Below are 22,931 nucleotides of genomic sequence, written 5' to 3'. Positions count from 1 at the left end.
GGAATCCTGACTTCTCCAACTTCTTTTCAGTTGAAAAGAAGAATAACTATGGAGCTTTTCCTGATAAAAGCTCATCCTGGGACCTGTCCTAAATGAGTTATCAGGGACTCATCCTGAACCTACAGCTCCTGGCTTCTTCCTCATTTCTATTTTTAACTATGTGCATCTCTCTCTCTCTTCTTTCTCTCTCTCTCTCTCTCTCTCTCTCTCTCTCTCTCTCTCTCTCTCTCGTGTTTTTAGTGTATTTATACATATAACACAGACTCCCTGCAAATAAACTATTTTTTATTTTTCATCTCTTCACAAAATAAATAAATTAATTCAATTTGCAGTGAACAATATTCCAAAGATAGGAAACCCTTCCCTCCCAAGTTCATTCTCAATAGAGTTCTCCAAAAATCTGTGGTGGGAGGAGGCAGGATGGCGGTGTGGGGAGCAGGGAGCCTGTGGCATGTGCAAGACTAGGCCCCCCAGAAAACAACGCTGGGAGTGGAGGTAATGGCTCCTCCATCACCCCTCGAAGCCTGTTAGTGAGGTGCTGGCTGGAGCTGGAAGTTTCCCACTCTGGGGAACCAGGAGGTAAAGGAGGGGTGGGGACAGGGAGGAGGGAGAAAGTAGTCTCCTCGGTAGGAAAAGACATTTCTGGACCTGCCAGATATGTCTTCAGCAACACCCCATCCTGAGGTGGGAAGAGGCTCCTATACAGTGCTGCTGGGTGGGTTCTCCGAGTCTCAGTCCAGTTTGTTCAAACTGAAGATCTACTGGGGGAGGCCATTAGAGACACATGCCTGCACGGCCCATATATGGAATATGAAATCAAGAATGGAGATATCCATGCACAGCTACATCTCCCCCAGCTGAAAAAGCCTCCAAACCAAAGATGGATCCATCACGGTTCTGGACACTCTGTATTTTGGCTGCTTTTAGGAATGTTTCTTTCTTGTTCCCCTGAGCTATGACCAGTCACCAGATAGAATGTCACACTTCTCTCACCACTTATGCTGGCCTGGGATGACCGGATGTGTAACTCTCATGTGTAATTTGTATATGCTGAATTGCCCAAGAGAATGGAAGCTCCCGGAGGGCAGGCACTGTTTTCTTGTTGTTTTTTTTTTTTCTTTGGATGACCAGTCCCTGGTACAGAGCTTTGGTAACTCGAAGGCACTTTAATAAATGCTGGTGGAATTAATTAACGATGTGGAACAACTGCATTTTTTGTGTTTTAATTTCTAGGCCATGGCCCTGGAGGGGAGAGAGGGAGCTTGTCACTGGACATCGTCTTTGGAGGCAAAACATGTACATGGAGACAGCCTCCTGAGGCCAGGGTGCCTCTCTGAGGAAAAGGGGAAGCAAAAGAGGTAATGAAGACAACTCTCCTGAAAAGCAGGGCTGGTGGTGGGAGGGGAGGTAGGGCTGAGCAGACTCAAATTGACTCCAGCTGCCTCACTGTGTTTCTGGGGACCCCCCTGTAGCAATGGCCCCAGACTTTGGTTCCTTCAAGTTTCCCTCAAGGCCCCAACCGCCTTCTCTACCAACAACCTCCAACCAATACTTCTTGCTGAAAGAAAAATAGCAAAGGAAGAAACCAAACCATAAATAAATTTAAAGCCTCAAATAATGGTCCCCTACCAAGCTGAACAGTTTTTCTCCCCAGAAACCTCAAAGAGGTTGGAGAGGGGGGCTTTGAGACACTGATTTGTCACCTTGATGGCTAGTTTGTGGTCTGAAGAAGGGGTAGGAAAAGAACCAGTGCCTTGTAGAGAGGCTGTCCTGTTCTCCCTTCTCCTCTGAACCTTCCCTAGGCACTTCCAGCTTCAGAATCCCCTCCCCCACTCAGCCAGCCAACCAGAGGAGCTGTTTGTTGGTCCCCTCTAGGCAAAGCTTTGATCCTGCCTTCCAGGGGTAGGCCTGGGCAGCCCTCAAGGACAGAGAGGCTCTGTAGGAGCCAAATGACTTTGGATAAGGCCCTTGGGGGTGGGGTGGGGTGGGGTGTCATAAATAAGTTGTATGAGGGTTGGTCAAAAGCCAGTTTAATGCAGCCCATCTGCCACAAAAGTGAGGAAACTTACAGAAAAAAGGAGGTAGTAGTGAGAACCAGGGACAGGCAGGGGGTCTCACTCAGAACTGGGAGTTTGTAATTTTAAATGACACCCTCCTGTCAGTCTTATTATCCCAAGTAGGTGATGAGTCTCTCTCACCTCCCCGTCCATATTCCTCAACAATTATAATAAAAGTGAGTGGACTTGCTTTGGGTGTTCAGTACCAAAGTACCCTGCAGGGACAGGAAGGCACTTGTATGGAGATGGGGAGGATGGGGTTGGAGGCAGAGTGTGCTGTCAAAGGGTGAAATGAAGTCAGGACATCCACCAGCCCAGCCTAGCGTCAACCCCCCCCCCGCCCCTCCCACAACCTTCCCTGGGAGAATTCATCCCTGTTAGATGGAAGTTGAAAGTCCCCTAAGCGGGTCAGGAACCTGCCCTGGTCTCTTTCTGTCCTGGGAAATCTTGGTGGCAAGAGAATAAGTAGAAAAGTGATAAATGGGGGTGGGGTTGGAGTGGGGATAAGGCCTACTTCTCTAGCAAGAAGGATGTACCTGGCTCATTTAACTTCTTACTGGATGACCCTTGCCACCACACCCCCACCCTCTTCAGGCTCTGTGTCATTGCTCTGACTTATCTGTTGCATTTCAGTTTCAGTTGACATCAGTAGGAAGTCAGGGGGGTGAGGATGGGGATCATGGCTGAGGATCCAGTCCCCCCTTCTGCCATTACGTCACCCAGAAGGTGCCCCGGTCCTCCAGCAGACTGATGGAGCGATTGGTGAGGGTGGCTGGATCAGGGGCCAACTTGTAGCCAAAGAGCTCCATAGCGGGGCCGCAGGCGCCCTGTACCACCTGGGCCAGCTTGAAGGGGATGCTGAACCTCCACTTGTCAAATTGCTCCGAGGAGTTCTTCTGGGTGGAGTAGATGCCGCTGCTGTCCCGTGGGGCTTGGGTGTTCTTACGGATCCAATCTTCCACCTGGGGGGTGAGGGTGATGCCCGCAAAACGGTACATCTCCCGGGCCTTCTGCAGGGGCAGGCGGGCCACGTCCTCATAGCGGACCAGCATGTAACGGCCTCGCAGCCAGGAGGGCTGGCTCAGGCCCAGCTCAGCCGAGAGGCGGATGCTCTCGCAGTTGCCCCGAAGCCTCTGGACCTCGTCCTCCCGCAGGCGGGCCTCTCCTTCCGCCACCCACTTCTTCCAGGTCTCATATTTGCCAGAGAAGGCCACCATGCGGGACGCCTGCACGGCCCGGGGGTCCCGGACCAGCTGGATGATCCGCATGTCCAGGCGGGGATCCTCTACGAGGGTGCGAAGGAATTCCAACTGCCGGATGCGCACGGCTTTGAGGGCGATGTGCTCTTTGCGCTGGCAGGCGTCCGCGGCCAGGGTTAAGTTGAGGGGGCCACAGCGGCGGTTCTTGCAATGGTACTTCTCAAAGACCTTCTTGACAAAGGGCGTACAGACAGGCTCCTCACAGAGCGAGCGGCTGGACCCTCTCCGGAACATGAACTGAGTCAAATGATCCTCGGGAAGAGGGGTGATGAAGTGCTCCAGGATGTAGAGGTCGCAGAGGAACAGCTGCTTCAGCACGTCCCGGTAGACCAGGGCCGAGCCAGCGGCATTGGCTCCCCCAGGTTCAAAGGTCACCGTCCGTTCGATATGCCACAGAGGTTCGAAGAGGTAGAAGATGTTGCCTTGCTGGTTAAAGAACTCCCCCACGAAGGAGGAGCCGGTCCTGGTGGTGGCCATCAGAAGCACGTGCCGTCGTGGGCCCAGGGGCAGCTCCTCGGGCCCCTCGCCCAGCTGCAGGGTGAGGTTGCGGAGCCGCTCTTGGAGTTGGGAGAAGGAAGAGTCCAGTTCACTCAGGGATAGGAGGGACGCATTCTCCGAAAGGATCAGGGCTGGGTCGGTGCTGTTGGCATCCATTAGGGATTGTGGGATTTGCTTCAGCTTGTCGGAGACCCTGTGAGCACAAAAGAAAATAATAGTAACGATGATGATGATAATAGCATGCAGAACCCATACAGCACTTTAAGGTTTGCAAAGCACTTTACAAATATCTAATTCTGTTTAAAATAATATCACTGCTAGCGTTAGTATCTATGCAAGCAGCCAAATGTCAACACACCAGCCATTTCCTTCAGGAAACCTCCTTGGAGCAATTCTCTCTAGTTCAGTTCCTGACTCAGGGAACAGAATCCGAGGATGTTAAGGCTATTCAAAACTTTCCATTTGACAGAGGAAGAAAGTAAGGACCAGTAAGACCTAGTAATAGCAGCTGCAGCTGGGTGGTATGGTGGAGAGAGTACCTCAGTGCAGTGGAGTCAGGAGGACCTCAGTTCAAATCAGCCCTCCGGTACTTACTTACTCTGTGACCCTGGGCAAGTCACTTAATCTCGACTGGGCCCCCCTCAATAAGATAAAAGTTAGTAGCAGAGTCAGGAAAGAACTCAGGTGTCTTTTTAAAAAAAAAAATTCACTGCAGATTGAAGCATGCTATTTGCTATTTTTTTTCCTTCTGTTTTGTTTTGTTTTTTCTTTCTTGTGGTTCCTCCTATTGGTTTTAATTCTTCCTTACAACATGACTAATGTGAAAATGAGTTTAATAAGAATGTATATGTAGAGCCTATATCAGATTGCAGGCTGGTTTGGGGAGAGAGGTGGGGAAGGAGGGGAAGAAAAATTTTAAACTCAAAAGCATTTGGAAGTGATTGCAGATAACTAAAAATAAATTAATAATAATAATAATAAATGTAATAAGGAAAAAATAATTCCCACCCAATTATGAAGCAATTTTTTTTCTTCCTTCCAACCTTCCCTTCAATCAGCAGAAAAAGAACGAAAAAAGAAAACTCTTATAATAAATATGTATGGTATTTGATTTTGGTCCTCAAGTGAATGCCAATCTGCATTGGTAGGAGATTCATCATTGGGAGTTCCCTATACTAGTAAAACAACAGGTCCAGCTGATAAGTAGGTAGGTAGGTAGGTAGATAGATAGATAGATAGATAGATAGATAGATAGATAGATAGATAGATAGATGGACAGATAGATAGATGGATGAATGGGTGGATGGGTGCATGGATGGATGGATGGATGATGGATGGATGGATGGATGAATGAATGGATGGATGGGTGGATGGATGGATGGATGGATGGATGGATGGATGGATGGATGGATGAATGAATGGATGGATGGGTGGATGGATGGGTGGATGGATGGATGGATGGATGAATGAATGAAATGGGGTCGAAAAGGTTTTTGTGTCATTGTTTAGTCTCATCTCCCTACTAGATTACAAGCTCTATGAGGGCAGGGATAATGTCTTATCCAAACTCTGCATAGGCCCCAGTGCCTCACATAATGCTTCATACACAGTAGGTACTTTTGTTCAATGAATGAAGGAATTCATGAAAATAAGGAATAATGGTTGCCTCATCCTTACCTTGATATGATTTTATTTTCTTTCTCAATGAAGACAAAAACGATAACCACAAACAGGAGGAAAAGAGCATATTTGCTCCTCATTCTCAGGCTGTGTAGAAGGTCCCGAGTATCCTGAGGCCAAGAATGTCCTCTTTCCATGGGAATCGGTTGGGGAGAGGGAGGGAGGGGCTCTAGGAGCTCCTTCCCCTCCCAAAAGCTGTCCAGCCCCTAACCTTGGGTAGTTAGCTGGACCACATCTTTGATCTTGTCATCCAGTGGAGGACACCCACGTCCTGCAGAAAGAGAAAAGTGATGTCAGCTAAACATCTTGCATTTTGAAACAAGGGAAAAAAAGGATGTTGGAGCCAGTAGATGCAGGACTCCATCCTTCCAGGGGCTTAACATAACTACAGCCCCTACAGATTTCAGAAAAACCTGGAAAGACTGACATGAACTGATGCTGAGTAAAGTGAGAAGAACCAGGAGAACACTGTACACAGTAACAGCAACATTGAGCGATGACCAACTTTGATAGACTTAGCTCTTCTCAGCAATACAATGATCTAAAACAATTCCAAAGGACTGAAGATGGAAAATGCTATCCACATCCAGAGAAAGGACTATGGAGTCTGAATGCAGATGGAAGCATACTATTTTCTCTTTTGTTTTTTCTTTCTCATGGTTTTTCACTCTGATTCTTCTTTCACAATATGACTAATGTGGAAATATGTTTAATATGCTTGTATATGTATAGCTTATATCAGATTGCTTGCCATCTTGGGTAGGGGGAGGGGAGGGAGGGAGAAAAAAATTTGGAACTAAAAATCTTATAAAAATGAATGTTGAAAACTATTTTTACATGTAATTGGAAAAAAATAAAATACCATTAAGTGGGAAAAATAATAACTACAGCCCTTATCCATGGAAACCTAAAGCAAAATGAATGACATGGATTGGCTGGAATCTGAAACTGAATTGAACTCAAATATGATTTTTATTGAACCACAAACAGAAGCAACACTATCTTTTTTTATGTTTCAAAGAAAACTTCATGGTCTAGGCATGTAATCCAAGGAGGTCAAGGATAGAAAGAAAGGTCCCAGGAAAACCAAAATATTCCTAGCAGTGCTTATTATAGCAGCAAAGAACTGGAGAAAGAGGAGGATGCCCAGTGATTCAGGGAACAGCCAAACCAGCAGTGGTAGATGAATGTGACGGTACTGCTATGCCATAAGAAATTATGACTGTGGAGACTATTAGGAGGCATGGAAAGATTTTTATGAACTGATGCAAAGTGAAGCAAGAAAAATCTAGAAAGCAATATATACAATGAATTGTTGTTTAGTCGTTCAGTTGTGTCCAACTCTATGTGACTCCATGGTTGCTTGTCCAGGGGGTTTTCTTGGCAAAAATACTGGAGTGGTTTGCCATTTCCTTCTCCAGTATGCCCTCATTTTACAGATGAGAAAACTGAGGCAAATGGGGTTAAGTGACTTGCCTAGGGTCACACTGCTAGTAAGTGTCTGAGACTGAATTTGCGCTTCAGGTCTTCCTGAATCTTCTTCCCCAAAGAAGAGACATGAGAATGTGCCTTCCCCTCCCTTCCTTGCAGAGGTGGGGAGGGGCTATCAGATTTGACTGGTTTGTTATTGCTGTTACTGCTTGCTGAACTGCCTTTCCCACCTTTTTCTTCTTTTATAAGAGAGGCCTCTATGGGTATGGGAGGGAAGCAGAATTGATTGGAAAATGATGGTGACATAAAAACAATAGTAATCAATACTTTTTTTAAGTGAACCAGTTCTGAAGGCAAAATATTTCTAAAACCAGAAAAGTTGGAATAGCATCTTATCTTCCCACGCACCCTCACCCTGACATGGACTATTCCAAATGACAGAGTCACCTTTTCTCCCAGTGGGAAGGGATGACTCATCAGCTCATGTAGAGCCATCCCTTCTGTAAGATATGTGACAAGTGCCCACTCAGTTTTTGCTGAAGATTTCCAGTGAGAGGGAAGACAGCTGCTTCCCAAGGCCGTCCATTCCATTTCTGTTTGGAGTGAAACATACCCCTCTCTCAGAAGAGAGGTGGTGAATTAGAGGCATGGAGCTAAGCAGGAGGAGTCAACATGTTAGCTGTTTTGCTCACCTCTACTTCTGTTCTAAGGGTGAGTTCTATTCGGGGTTGACTGGAAGTCACAATGACAGTTTTTTTTTTTTAAGAATCAACAATCATTCCCCAATTGATAAATGGTCAAAGGATATGAACAGGCAGTTCTCAGGTGAAGAAACTAAAGCCATCTAGTCATATGAAAAAATGCTCTAAATCACTATCAATTAGATAAATGCAAATCAAAACAACTCTGAAGCACCATATTACACCTATCAGATTGGCCAACATGACATAGCAAGTAAATGATAAATGTTGGAGAAGATGTGGGAAAATTGGAACACTAATACATTGTTGGCAGAGTTGTGAAATGATCCAACTATTTTGGAGAGCAATTTGGACCTATGCCCAAAGGGCTATAAAAATGTGCATACCCTTTGACCTAGCAATAGCACTTCTAGGGCTGTATCCCAAAGAGATCATACAAATGGGAAAAGGACCCACATGTACAAAAATATTTATAGCAGCTTTTTTGTGGTGGCAAAGAATTGGAAATTGAGGGGATGCCCATCAATTGGGGAATGGCTGAACAGGTTGTGGTATATGAATGTAATGGAATACTATTGTGCTATAAGAAATGATGAGCAGGTGGACTTCAGAAAAACCTGGAAAGAGTTGCATGGACTGATGCTGAGTGAAGTGAGCAGAACCAGGAGAATGTTGTACACAGTAACAGCCACGTTGTGTGATAACTAACATTGATAAACTTAGCCCTTCTCAGCAGTGCAAGGATCTAAGACGTCTCCAAAGGTCTCATGATGGAAAATGCTATCCACATCCGAAGAAAGAACGATGAAGTTTGAATGCAGATTGAAGCATACTATTTGCTATTTTTTTTTCTTCTGTTTTGATTTGTTTCCTCTTTCTGGTGGCTCCTCCTATTGGTTCTAATTCTTCCTTACAACATCACTAAGGTGGAAATATGTTTAATAGGAATGTATATGTAAAACCTATATCAGATTGTGCACTGTCTTGGGGAGGGGGGAGGGAAGAGGGAGGAGGGAGGGGGAGAAAAATTTTAAACTCAAAAGCTTATGGAAGTGATTGTTGATAAATAAAAATAATTTAATAAAAAATTTTTAAAAGAATCAACAAAACACTTTAAAAAAAATGAGATGAGGGCAACTAGGTAGCACAGTGGATAGAGCACTGGCCCTGGAGTCAGAAGGACCTGAGTTCAAATCTGGACTCAGATACTTACTAGCTGTGTGACCCTGGGCAAGTCACTTAAGCCCAATTGCCGAGAGAGAGAGAGAGAGAGAGAGAGAGAGAGAGAGAGAGAGAGAGAGAGAGAGAGAGAGAGAATAAGAAGATACTTAGTAGGGCAATGTTAAGGAATAATAATACCTAAAATTTATATAATGTTTGATGGTTTGCAAACCATTTTACTTATATTATCACATTTGACCTATCACAAAAACCTTGTGAGGTTGTTGCCATGAGGAAGCTGAAGGTGAAGAAAGATTAAGCAACTGGCCCAGAGATATACAGCTAATAGGCATCTAAGGGAGAATTCAAACTCGGGACATCCTGTCTCAGAGTTCAGCATCCTGCCCACTACTCCACCTAGTTGCTTCAGGAAGCAAGAAATGGAAGCCAAAAAGGAGAAATCATCCAGGAAGACGGGGTGGTCGACATCCTCCAAAGCTGCTGAGATCAAAGAAGACGGAGCTTGAGGAAGAGCACTGAAGAGTTTGGACCACCTCGGAAAGATGTGCTGCACATCTAGAGAGCCAGATCACAGCACTGCTTTCTCCAAAGGTGACTCTGTCATTTGGAATGGTCCATGTCTCAAACAAGACGGTGGTGGTTGTTTTTTCTTTCTCAATGATCTTTATACCAAGAGGGGCAGATTCCTAGAAACAAATTATTACCTCCCCTAACAACCTACATTAGCAACATATTTCCCTTAGGCAAAACTAGTCTTCCCAGAGAAGCTCCCCTCCCTGGTGTTCTTCCTCTCTCTCTGGAAGCATCCTACTCACTTCCCACTGTGCAAAATACTTTATGAGTTTCATGGGCTCAGAATCCTTCAACACCAGCTATTTCCCCAGAGGATCCCTGAGGCTTTTCTAGAAACCACTGAGTAAGGAAGAGGGAATCTCTATCATAGCATCTCCATTTGAGCTTCCTTCAACAGAGAATCTACAGGTCTCTGAATCCCCATCCTGTTCTGGCCTCTTGGATGAAAGCAAGGAGAACTGTGTGTGGGTGGTCAGAGACATGGGGCAGTGGGCCAGATTTCACATGGAGCTCTGCATTCTGTAGGGATAGCGTCTGTTCCTCCCAAACCTCTGTGTTCAAATATCTTCGCAACCAACACTGTCTATGATATTTCTGGTCCCTGGAATTTAGCTTTATGGAAAAAAAAAACCTCTGGTCACAGAATCATAGAAACTGAAATTTGGGATTTGAAGGTGTCAGAAGCTATCTAAGGCCAAATCCCACCTGCTCAGAGGGCAGTTACCCACTGGACCAGTCTGTGATCCTTTCTTTCATCTTCTAGTGGTCCCACTTTGCCCACTCAGACTTGCCATCAGCCCTAAAGACCACAGGACATTTCCATGTTGTGCTGTCTCCACCAATTAGAGAGCAGAGACTCTTATGTGTATCACTTTTTAATCTGTATTTCTGGTATTTAGCACAGTGTTTTGTAAATAGTGTCACTTAATTGCAAACAGTGTTTTTCTATTGCCTCCCCATCCAATCCCTCTCTGAATAAGAATAAGAATCCCCTCTACCTTTCAGCCACCCTTTGGACCATCAATCAGTCAGTCACATTTATTAAGTGCCTACTGTGTACTAAGCATAGAGATGAATATTGAATCTGTGGGAATTGATAAGTAAAGAGGGGGATGAGAAGAGAGCCCTGTGGGATAACTTCTCTTAGGAGTTCTGACCTAGATGAAGATTCATGGATGGAGACTGAGAAGGAGCAGTCAGATAAAGAGGAGGAGAAGCAGGAAAGAGTAGTATCCGAGAAACCTAGAGTGGAGAGAATGTCAAGGAGAAGCGGATGATTGACCGTGGCAAAAGGTGCAGAGAGCAAAAGACAATGAAGACTGAGAAAAAGCCATTGTCAATTAGGATATCAATTGGTAACTTGGAGGGAGAAGTTTTGGTTGAATGATGATGTTAGAAGCCAGACAGAGAGAATTAAGTAGAAGGTGAGAAGAATTGACTGTAGACACCCACTAACTCCCAAGGCTGCCCATTCCACTCTCAGATGGCTCTAATTTTTCAAAAGTTTTTCCTTGTATCTGGCTTACATGGAATCATAGGATCAGAGATTTTGAGCTGAAAGGGATATTAGAGGTCACCCAGCCTAACCCCCTCCTTTTATAGATGAGGGAACTGAGGCCCAGTTAGGGTTTTTAGCTTGCCCAAGGTAACAAAGGCATCAGAGACAGTTTTGAACCCAGGTCCTCTGACTCCTGAGATCGTTAAATTTCCACATTTGCCTCTTTGTAACTTATATTTGGACTAGTCACCTCACTGTTCTGAGTCTGTATTTCCTTGTGTGTAAAATGGGGGAGGGGAGGAACGAATCTTGGCATAATGGATGGACAGCCCATGGGAGTGAGTTAGGAAGACCAAGATTCCATTGCTGTCTCTAACACATACTGGCTGTGTGACTCTGGGCAAATCACTTAACCTCTCAGTGTACATGGGCAACTCCTAAGACTTTAAATCGCAGAGCAGGCGTGGATCTGTTTTGGCAGGAGTTTCCTCAGAAGGTGAATTCTACATGAATGAAATTGCAGGAGTGGGAGGACAGACAGAAACAGAGGGAGAAGGAGAGAAAGGGAGGAAGGGAGAGAGGAAGGGAAGGGGAGAGAGTGAGAGAGAAAGAGAGAGAGAGAGAGAGAGAGAGAGAGAGAGAGAGAGAGAGAGAGAGAGAGAGAGAGAGATTAGTGGAAACATCTGAACTTAAGGACTTAGAAAGAACAACAAAAGGGGTTTGAAGGAGTCAGGGAATGGAATTCAAACTCTCCCTCAGGAGGTGATATGAAGAAGGAAACAAGGCAAGAGAATGAATGAAACCTTCTGGGTTTTGAATGTTTTACTACTTTCCTGGAATGCACGAGACTCTTTGTCCTTTCCAAAGAAATATAGTTGGCTCTTTGCCTATGGAGTGAGGAGAGACCCTGTGGGAATGTAAGCTTTCCAAGTGTTAAAAACAGCTCATTGATGAATGCTAGAAAAATGTAAGCATGGGAGGGCTGGAACTTTTCTAGACCTAATTCCACATGGATGCTGGTGCAGCTTGTGGGCTGCAGGGAAGGGCTAAGGGGGTGGTACCAAGCATGGAGACGGAGATGCTAGGGGTTTTGAGGGGTTACCACCCCTATTTTGAAAGTTTAGATGTATGGCAGAAGAAGGGGGGGCAGGTAGGTGGTACGGTGGTTAGAGCACCGGTCCTGAAGTCAGGAGGACTTGAGTTCAAATCCAGCCTCAGATCAAACACTTGACACTTACTAGCTGTGTGACCCTGGGTAAGTCACTCAACCCCAACTGCCTAAAAAAAAAAAGAAGAAGAAGAGAGGGAATGGAAGGCCACCATCTTCCACTGTAGACATGTCCTATGATGACCATGCCATGAAACCAAGACATCAAACAACAGTGGCCTTGCCTGTCTCACGATCTTCCAAGTTCAAGTTCAAGTTTCCAATTTCAAGATCACCTAAAAAAAGTTAGAGCAAACAACACTGCCTTGAATGTCTGGGTGTCCTTGAGAACAGCACTGGACTCATTTAGAGGGTTATTAATAGTATAAATAGCATTGAGTGAACACCAATATGAGCCATGCCTGAACATGATTCCTTCCTGGAGGGCCCACAGCCCAAATGAGAGAAGTATTAAACTCAGGGTGAAAACAGGCCACACTTGCCTGAACACACTAATATGCTGTTGGTGAAACTATGAATTGTTCCAACAGTTTAGGAAAATAATTTGAAAATGTGTGAGAAAAGTCACTAAACTGTTCTTTGACAAAGAGGTCTCATTACGGGGCATGTACTATGGAAGTCAGAAGCAAAAAGAAAGGAAGGCAAAGGAGTAGATAGAGTGCTAGGCTTGGAGTCAGAAAGACCCAAGTTCAAATCCTGCCTCAGAGACTTACTAGTTGTGTGACCCTGGGCAAGTCACTTAACCTCTGTTTGCCTTAGTTTCCTCATCTGCAACATGATGATAATAATGGTTCCTACACCCAGGGTTGTTGTAAGGATTCAATGAATGCATATAAAGTGTCTTACAAACCTTAAACCCTATATAAATGCCAGTTATTATTCTATACCTTGTATTTACTTATCTATGAATAAGTTATATTCTCCTCCAATAGAATATAAGCTCCTTGAGGGCAGGGACTATCTCACTTTTGTCCTTATATTCCCACCACCTGGCACAGTGGCTGGCACCTAATAGGAAGCTGGATAAACACTTGTAGGTTTATTAATAGGTTGACTACTGGTTGCCATCACTTGGAGCGAGGGTATAGACATCTTTCCTCTCCATGATGGCTGCCTCTGGTGTCATCATATCAGGGGAAGGGCAGATGGGAACAGCCTACAATTCCAAGGGAGAAGGTGGGAAGACAGAGAGAGTGCAAATGCCGGCATTTCTGTAACCATCGCTCTACTCAAGTAGATGCAAAACCTGATTTGCCAAGTACTTTACATACATTATGTCATATGTACAGTGCCCAGCACATAGTAGGAGCTTAATAAATTCTTGTTGACTTGACTAATTTTTTGTGACAGCCCTGTGAGGTATTGTCCTCCTTTTGCAGATGACATGGTCACAGAACTCCCTTTAAAGTCCCTGCTAGCTCTAATCTTATGAGTAAGTGTTTAACGAGAGATTTGAACCCAAGTCTATCCTCACTCCCAATCTGGTGCTCTTCCCACTATACCACCCAGTGCAAGCATTCTTAGGGTCACTCTTGGGTGAAGGCATCCTTCTGGGGGGCTTCCCTCAGTGAAGAACTATGTGAGGACCTGTCACTCTAGCCATCTACAAACCATTCTGAGGAAACACAGAGACAGCTACATTTTGCTCTTGAGAATACTCCAACTTCCTTTCCTCAAAATCTCCTCCTTAAGGGGCAGCTAGGTAGTGCAGTGGATAGAGCACCAGCTCTGGAGTCAGGAGGACCTGAGTTCAAATCTGGCCTCAGACACATAACACTCACTAACTGTGTGACTCTGGGCAAGTCACTTAACCCCAATTGCCATCACAAAAAAAAAATCCCTCCTAAAAACAGCATTTGAAGTGACCTGGCAGGAAGTCTGTAGACTTCCCATTAGGACATGTACACAGCACCAGTGATACCAGTGACAGCATGGCCCCTGAGGACTGTGGTTACTTCCTAGGAAGATATCTCCTCAATATCTTATCAGCCAGCTCACGGGAAGCAGCATTCAGGAGACCCCCTAAGAGTCCAAGGTCATGTGCTGAGCAAGTTTGGGAGGAATGTAAGGAGGAATGAGTTCCTACTTCCCCAGCAGGATAGGATCTTTAGCATGGAAAACACACTGGCTTTTTTTTTTGTTTGGTTTTCAGTATAGTGGGAACATGTCCAAAGACTGGGAAGCCAGGTAACCTTCATCCAAGCTCCAGTTCTGCCATTTGCAATAGTGTGACTGTGGTCAAGTTACCTCTCTGGCCTCAGTTTCCTCATCTGTAAGATGAAAGTGTCATACTAGATGATCCTCTGAGGTCCTTTCTGTCATAAAACTACAAAAATAATGTAACTAATTGAAACAGAGTAGATCCTTCCCATCCACCTCCTTCTCCTGCCAAAAATTGCCAAGGGATGGCTTGGGAGTTTTCTGTGGCTTCCCAGAGAGGGAGGAAGAGAAACAGCTGGCTGAATTTTCTTGCCTCAGTGATATTTCACAGGAACATGGGACTTAGAGCTGGGAGGAATGTGAACAGTCTTACAGTCAAACCCCATCATTTTCTAGATACAGAAATATTGTTGGCCGAACTAATTCTGGTTTAGCAAAAGAATACAGTGAATTCTTATTTCCCCAGGTGAAATTACAAAAGGGACAATCTCAAAAACACTTGGGAGGTTTCGTATACTGACAGAGAGTGATGTGAAAGGGACCAGGAGAACAATTTTTGCAGGGACCGCAACAGTAAAGAAAAATACCTGGGAAAGACTGAACAAGGCTGTTGGGTACAGTGATGGATTCCAAATCCAGAGCCCTGGCAATCCACACACTTGCCACCTTTTGGCACAGGGGTGCTGGGCTAGACATGCAGGGGAACACTCGCATTTTTGGCCACAGTCAATGTGTGGATTTCTTTTGCATGACTATACTTATTTGTTACAAGCCTGGGTGGGCAGGAGGGGGGATCCTTTTCTTTTGGAAGGGATAATTGAAGGAAATTAAGGGGGAGTAATAGTGATACTAAAAAGAAAAGCTCACATTTAAAAATAAACAGAAGAGAGCAGAAGTTCAGAAGGAGCCAAAGACAAACAGAGCAGTTGAAGCTACCCAGTAAAATCTGAGTTATACCAAAAAACCTGCCAAACAATAAGTACACAGCAGGAAAACCCCAGCAAATTGTATATAACAGAAGTTTATAGTTTTTTATATAATTTCCTTCCTTATTTTTCTTCACATATGGGAATGTTCAGGTTTGTTTATGTTTACTAAGTTCATAATAAAAAAAATATATAGATATATATCTGCATATTTACTTTCATATTATATATGTATATATATACATACACAACACACATGTGCATATACATATATATATGTATATATATATATATATATGTAGGGAGACAGAGATTGGGGAGGGAGAGAGGAAGGGAGAGAGAGAGGGGAGGAGTGAGAAAGAGGAGGAAGGAGGGAGGGGAAGAGAAAGAGAGAGAGAGAGAGAGGGAGGGAGAGAGAGGGAGAGAGAGAGAGAGAGAGAGAGGGGGAGAGGGAGGGAGAGGAGAGAGAGAGAGAGAGAGAGAGAGAGAGAGAGAGAGAGAGAGAGAGAGAGAGAGATCACTGACCCCATAGGAGCTGATGGATCCCTGAGAGAGATGATAGAGAAAGAAGAAGGCCTAACATAGAGCACTGGGGGTACCCACAGTTTGGGAGCCTGGTATGAATGAAAGGAAGAGTGAATAGACAAGTAAGAGAAGAAAAAATGAGATAGTTTTGTTGCAGGTACCAAGGGAGCGTAGATGCCCAGGGAGTGGGATCTATAAATGCCATTTACTACTGTGTTGTTTTTTTAACCTGTATCATACTTCCTTTACTACAGGGTGGTCATGTGTGTTTTCAGTATTGGTTTTTTTTTCCTTAACAATTTGACTGTGTGCAGTATGTGGGAAAGTGTTCTGGCTCTGAAATCAGAGTACCTGGGAATCAAATCTTGTCTCTGACACTGATTACCTGCGTGACCCTGGAAAAATCCCCTAATCCTCCATGTGCCTCAGTTTCCTCATCTGTAAAAAACAAAAACACTTACTAGCTGTGTGACTCTGTGCAAGTCACTTAACCCTGTTTGCCACAGTTTCCTCATCTGTAAAATGCGTTGGAGAAGGAAATGTCAGACCATTCCAATACCTTTGCCAAGCAAATCCCGGATGCGGTCACGATGAGTCGGACACGACTGAAACAGCTAAGCAACAACAACAAATGAAGTCGTTGGATTAGATGATTTCTCCAGTCCCTTCCAATTCCAGATCTGTGATCCCGTGACAGGCAGTTTCTAAGTGTAGGGTCAAGAACAAGACGGCTCTAACTTTCTCCTCGTTTCTGACTCACATAAGAAGGACGATCCTCCTTGTCTCTATGGCTGCTTTGATTGCAGGAATATTTCTCAGAGATGTTGTTTTGCCTTAGAAGGGAGGCAAAAGCTAGGGTAGATTCCCCAAGAGGAAAAGTGCATTCCTCTTCCTGGGACACCCTGGGAAATGGAACAAGTCGTACTGGGTTTTATGATATCATGCGTGACCTATTGACAAGTTCCCAGCAAGAGTTATGACTCACGCCTTCTGCATGGATGTATGGTCGTTACCCGCACAGCAAATGGTGATTAGTTAGAGACACAATCTCTTTTTCTTTTATATCCAGCCCACTGTAGTGTAATGGTTCAGGAGTCAGTTTCTGGGTAACTAATCACTTTATTAACAATTCTAGCACGTTATTAATAAAAGAGGTCAGAGGTACTCTCAAATACCAAAGACCTCTCATGGAACCCACTCAACGCTTATATGCCCTTGGAAGGGGGTGTTCCTGAGGGTGGCAATTGACTATGATTGGTTAATAATTAATGAGAGAATGAATATTATAATGAGATGTGGGCTCATTCTAATGAGAATCTTGGGGATATGTGACATGGATCACCCAAGTCCTGGTTAAAGAGACATTCATTTCAATATCACCTGTCTGACAAAGGGGAGAATCCACATTTTCCCGGACCTGTCTGAGTAAACAATGAGCAGAAATTCACCCATTTGCCTAAACTTAGAATTCATTTTACTGTCTTTGATTAGATCTTAGCCCGGGGAAGTCTTTACCTAAGATTTCCAACACTACTTGATTTCTGGATGAGGAAGTAGAAAAGAGGAACAAACTTGGTCCTAATTCAATAATTAGCTATTAACATAAGAAAGAAATAATCATTTCTCTCAGTCGGATTTCCTGCTGTGGACACCTGACTTGAGCTGAAGCCAGGATGTATAATGAGACAGATGACTAGATAAGGAATAAGGAAGACTTAAAGGCTAATCCTAGTTCTGTCTCTAACTAGCTATATGACCTTAGGCAAACTAGGTAGTCTTTCTAAGTACTATCTATAAAATTAGAGATTTGGACTACATTCATTCATCCACCCATCCATCCATCCACCCATCCATCCATCCATCCACCCATCCATCCATCCATCAATCCATCCATCCATCTATCCATCCATACATCCATCCATGCCTCCACCCATCCATCCATCCACCCATCCATCCATCCATCCACCCATCCATCCATCCATCAATCCATCCATCCATCTATCCATCCATACATCCATCCATGCCTCCACCCATCCATCCATCCACCCATCCATCCATCCATCCACCCATCCATCCATCCATCAATCCATCCATCCATCTATCCATCCATACATCCATCCATGCATCCACCCATCCATCCATCCATTCATCCATCCATCCATCCATCCAATAATGGAGCTTATTGAGGTCCAACAACATCCAAAGACCTATTCCACTGATATAAAGAGTAAGATATGGTCTCTTCCCTCTAGGAGCTTACAGTATGACAGTAGAAATGGGGCCACACATACAAATAATTGTAATCCAGGTAGGATGTGAAAGTGTAGTGGGGGCTCAGAGGAGAAGCAGAATATTTTGTGGGGAGGGAACAATCAGGGGAGGCTCCCCTGGAGAATGGATATTGATAAACTAAAATGTCCAGAAGAAAGCAGTAAGAATGATGAAGGACCTCCATACCATACCATAGGGAGGTCAAGCCAAGATGTCAACAAGTATTATAAAGCACCTACTGTGTGCCAGGCTGAAGGAACTTGAGTGTTTCACCGAGAGAAGAGAAAAATCGGGAGGTGGGAGACATGATTGTTTTCTACAAGTATTTGAAGAATCGTCCTGTGGAAAAGGGATTAGACTTTTTCAGTCTGGCCTGGGGGCAGAACTGGGTGGAAGGTGGGTGGAAGGTACAAGAGATTTAGAAAATCAGGAAGAGCTTCCAAACAATTAGAGCCCTCCCAAAGCAGAACAGACTACCCCAGGAGGATGATGCCCCTTTACTGAGGGTTTTAAAGCAAAAGTTGAATGACCATTCTCGTAGAGTCTGCTCAGGCATGAGTTGGTCTGGGGAGCGCTGAGGTCCCTTACAGTGCTGAGGAAGGTGGTGAGAAAAGAGATGCAAAGATACTGCTTAGGCAGCAATGACAGGACTTTTTGTAACTTATTGGATGTTGTGGGTGGGGGGGAGACGAGAGACAGGGAGGAATCAAAGATAACAGGTTTGGAGGTGAAGATGCCTGGGTAATAGAGGCAGTGGAGATGTCACTGGCAGAAACAGAGGAATGGGGAAGATGATGAATTCAGTTTGGGGCATGTTGAGTGGGAGGTGACAGTGTTACACGGTCCTTTATTCCTTCAGGATTCAGCTCAAGCACTGCCTTCTATATGAAATTTTTCCTGACTTTCCCCTATCCCCTGCCCCCCAAAATACCTTGTATCCAATTACTTTGCATATATATATATTTATATATGTCTATATTGTCTCCGCAGTTAGAATGTAAGCCCCTGATGAGTAGGGATTGTTTTATTCTTTGTACTTTTATTCCCAACTCTAACCTAATGTCTGGCATGTACTAGGTGCTTAATAAATGCTTGTGGATTGAATGATTGATCCAGGTGGAGATGTACAGGCGACAGCTGGAAATGGAGCTCTGGAGAGAGGTAAGGGCTCGAGCCACAGACCGAGATCTTTTCTGAATAAATCTGAATAGGGTGATCATTGAAGGCCTGGGGAGGGCCCAGAACCCTGAAGGAACAAAGTGTGGAGGGGAGAGAGAATAGTACCTTCCCTGTGAAAGGAGGATCAATAAGGGTGTCAATAAGGGAGAAAAGGGGGAGGACCATGAGAATGTGTTTCTTCTAAATCAAGTGTTCTTAACCTGAAGGCCCATGGACAGAACTCAGGAGGTCCCCCAACTTGGCTGGGAAAAAAAAATTATACCTTTATTTTCATTAACCTTTGGAATCTTGTGCATTTTATGTGTTTTGTTTATTCTGAGGCGGGGCCCATAGACTTCACTAGACGTCCATGAGCCCCAAAAGTTAAGGACCCCTGCCCCAGCTGATCCCCAAGGTTTTGCCAGTTATAACATTCTATAAGGAGGTTTAGCAAGTTGGTCTGGCAGAGGGGTGTGTCTCTTCTGTCTGTCTGAGCTTCCTGCCCCCTTCTCCAGGGGCTCTTTCTATTTTTGACCTGGTTTCAGAATCCCCAGGATCCTTCTCCTCCCCTGGGGCAAAAATAAACTCCTTCTCAGCATTGCTTTAAAAGGAAAAACAAAAGAGAGAAAACAAGAGAGCCGTCCAACATAACCTACAACCCAAACTTTTTTGACCCTCTGCTCTGCTGGAGGGCAGACAACGCTGAGACTGAGTTGTGTCTGCTTTCCAGACCTTAAAGGGAAGGGGATTGGGGGAGATTAAAGGGTTGGGAGGGAAACTGAAGGCGCCAGAAGCCTGGAGGGGACATAGGGGGTAACAAATGGCATGGGCCATAGGAGATTCAGGGCCCATGGATCATGTGGGTGAAATGGGAGCAGTATCAGGATAAGGGACCCAAAGCAGAACTAAAGAGGAGGAGATGCTTAAATGTTTATGGTTTCTTCTTACGTGGAATGGGGATAATCATTCCTAAGTAAATGGCACGTTCACATAAGTACTTTGAAAACAATGTACGACACACATAGAATTATTATTATTGTTGTTGCTGTCCATAAGCTTGTAGATCAAGAACTGGAAGGGACCTGAGAGATGATTGAGTCCAACCTCTTCATTTTACAGATGAGGAAAGTGAGGCCCAGCTAGGAAAAATGTCTGGATGAAGTTACACAGATAGCATCATAGATCTAGAAGGAGAAGGGACTTCAGACACCATTAGATCCAATCCTTTCATTTTACGGATTTGCTTGCTGAGGCCCAGAGAGAAGTAACTTGCCCAGTGTCTAAGGTGGAATTCGAACCCAGGACCTTTGGCTCCATAGTGCTCTTTCATTCTCTCTTTTCCTCCCTCCCTCCTTCCTTCCTTCCTTCCGTCTTTCTTTCCTTCCTTCCTTCTTCCCTCCCTTCTTTCTTTCTTTCCTTCGTTCCTCTTTTTGGTTTTTTTTTGAAGGACTATAAAGCACTTAGCATTTTTTCATATGAGAATAACCTACAGAAGGAGAGAAAAAGGATAGCTTGTAAACCTACATTTCCTACTAGATACATACACCTCTCAACAAGAGGGAAGTTTAGCAGGGAGAAGGACAGATGATGGGAGGGGGGATGTGTCTCAGACCAGGCTACTCAGGCTCCTGGCAGTGAGGGGCAGACAGATGAGCTGGTATTCACACTGTGTCCTGCCCGCAGGTAGGGGGTCAGAATAGTGAGGAGGCGAAAGTAGAGCCCAGGGGAACATGGGAGTCAGTGTTCTTTACATTGTACTGCTCTAGGTGCTGCTATTTTATTGTCTCCATCCTTCCTGCATCTCATGACATTGAACAAGCATTTATTAAGTGCCTACTATATTCAAGGCACTGGGCTAGTCCTTAAGGACACAAGACAAAAATTAAATAATTTCTGCCCTTAAGGAAATAAACTAGTAACATTACCAGATATTTCCCTTTGGCTGGTGTTTTTTCTTCCTATTTTTGCCTCTCCTTGTACCAGATGCCTTGCTGTACAATCTCCACTGGACTATTGTCTCCATGACCCTCCCTTCTGTCCACAGCCCTTAGGGACTCAGACAAAGGCATAGAAGATTTTCAGGTGGCACAAGGCTAGGAAAGATAGCTGATACCTCATGGGGTCACAGGAAGTTGTGACAAAATCAAGATTCCAAAAAATCTCAACAGGCTCCATGGATTGACACCAGTAAGATGAGATCATCAGGGATAAATGTCAAGTCCTGCACATTGGCTTAAAAAATCAATCGTGCAAATCTAGGGTGAGGTAAACTTGAATGAGAAAGCAGTTCCTGGGGGAAAGATGAGAGATTTTTTTAGTCTACTGGAAGCTAAATACAAGTAAGCAGTGTGTCATAGCTGCCTCCAAAGCTAACTCAATCTTAGATCTATTGATAGAAAGAAGCCCAGTGAGAACAGAGGTAAGGGGATAATTATTCTTCTGTACCCCTGCACTAGTCAAACTACATCTGGAGGATTGTGTACAATGTTGGGCAGCATATTGTAAGGGAATAAGGGGGATGCTGGCAAATTGGTGAAGGTCCAAGGGAGGTAAGTGGACTGGAAACTTGTTTTATTGCTCCTACTAGACTGGAAACCTCTTGAAGGCAGAACCTTCATAGCATGTATCTGAAGTGCTTAGCCAAAGGGCCTGGCTCCTTGGAGGGACTCAATCACTATTTATTGAATTGCTTTTGAAAGAAGCACCTCTCACAATTCTGTACTAATATTAGACTTGTGGATAAGAATGTCAAATCCTACAGGAGGCATAAGAAGGAAGTGGGTGAGATATAAAATGATACAGAGATGGTTTGTTTTATGATGATAATGGAAAGGAGAAGGCTGTTGGCTTAGAGTTTTGTGCCTAGCCCTACCCCTTCTAAGCTAATTGTCACACTTTCCTCTGTTCTGACCTCCTTTTGTGAATAGGGACTGTAATATCATAGATTTAATGCTAGAAGGGGACTTCAAAGGCCATCTGGCCAGCTACCTCATTTTACAGATGAGGGAACTGAGACCCAGAAAAGGGAAATGACTTGCCTGAGGTCACATGGTCAGTGGTAGAACGAGGACCTACCAACCAAGGTTAGAGATCATTAATAATATATTATGAATGAGCCCTACAGAATACAACCTAGTAGAAGGTAAGCTCCTTGAGGGCAGACTGTTCTAATTTCGCATTTGTATCTGTATCCCCAGTGCCTGATACATATTAGGCACTTAATAAATATTTGTGGAATCGACTGTTAAATAGTAAGTATTTTAAGTCATCTTTCGATCCTTAGATAAGTAATTAAAAGGGAGGAAGGAAATATACCTACCTCACAATCTTGCAGTGAGGAAAATGTTTTGTCAGCCTTAAAGTGCTATAGATATACAAGTTCTCATCATCATTGTCATTATTCAGCCTAATTTCCAGACTTGCTTGTTGCATATCCAGAGAAAATTGTAAACTTGTAGGATGGATATTTTAATAAAAATGGAAAAGAATAAAATAAAAATATTCTATTGCTTCTTTTGTATGATTAGTTGAGTGTTTTGTCAATGGTTATCAAGTTTGTAACAAAAAAAAATCCCTTTAAAATGAAATAAATTGGATTTTATAATTGGACTCTGTCCCAGAAGGATTCCTGGCTGTTCAATCCAACACGTGGCCACTTGGCACCCGGCTCTTTCACCAGGATTTAGTCCCCTGAATGATAAAAACAGGTGGTATAGGGGCCAAAGCTACCTCTCTATCTAGATGACGGGGCTGGTGCCAGGCTTGCTCGTGTGTCTGACACATCACCAGGGGCCAGCTCTCTCGAAGCAGGGCTGGGGACAGGCTCCTCCCTCCCTTTACACTG

General features: G+C 44.3%; 1 protein-coding gene across 5 annotated transcripts in view; it reads right to left on the bottom strand.

Moving 5' to 3' along the window:
- Positions 1 to 264: 264 nt before the first annotated feature.
- CHST3 (carbohydrate sulfotransferase 3) overlaps positions 265 to 22,931 on the bottom strand; it is a 58,995-nt gene continuing 36,328 nt past the window's right edge. For 3 of the 5 annotated variants that reach the window (XM_020994661.2, XM_020994660.2, XM_020994662.2), the window contains exons 3-4: positions 5,492 to 5,765; positions 265 to 4,007 (exon numbers count right to left, since the gene is read on the bottom strand). In XM_020994661.2, the coding sequence (XP_020850320.1) occupies positions 2,768 to 4,007; positions 5,492 to 5,631 (1,380 nt within the window). In that variant the 5' untranslated portion in view covers positions 5,632 to 5,765 and the 3' untranslated portion in view covers positions 265 to 2,767. Of the gene's footprint in view, positions 4,008 to 5,491; positions 5,766 to 16,217; positions 16,382 to 16,418; positions 16,556 to 22,931 lie in introns of those variants that run through there. The other 2 variants (XM_078150826.1, XM_020994663.2) reach the window with 2 other exon arrangements.

The sequence above is a fragment of the Phascolarctos cinereus genome, unplaced genomic scaffold (assembly GCF_003287225.1).
Source record: "Phascolarctos cinereus isolate Bilbo 61053 unplaced genomic scaffold, phaCin_HiC Scaffold_3;HRSCAF=262, whole genome shotgun sequence".
NCBI lineage: Eukaryota > Metazoa > Chordata > Mammalia > Diprotodontia > Phascolarctidae > Phascolarctos > Phascolarctos cinereus.
Note: the sequence above shows the minus strand (reverse complement) of the source record. Positions and strands in the feature narration are given on the sequence as shown.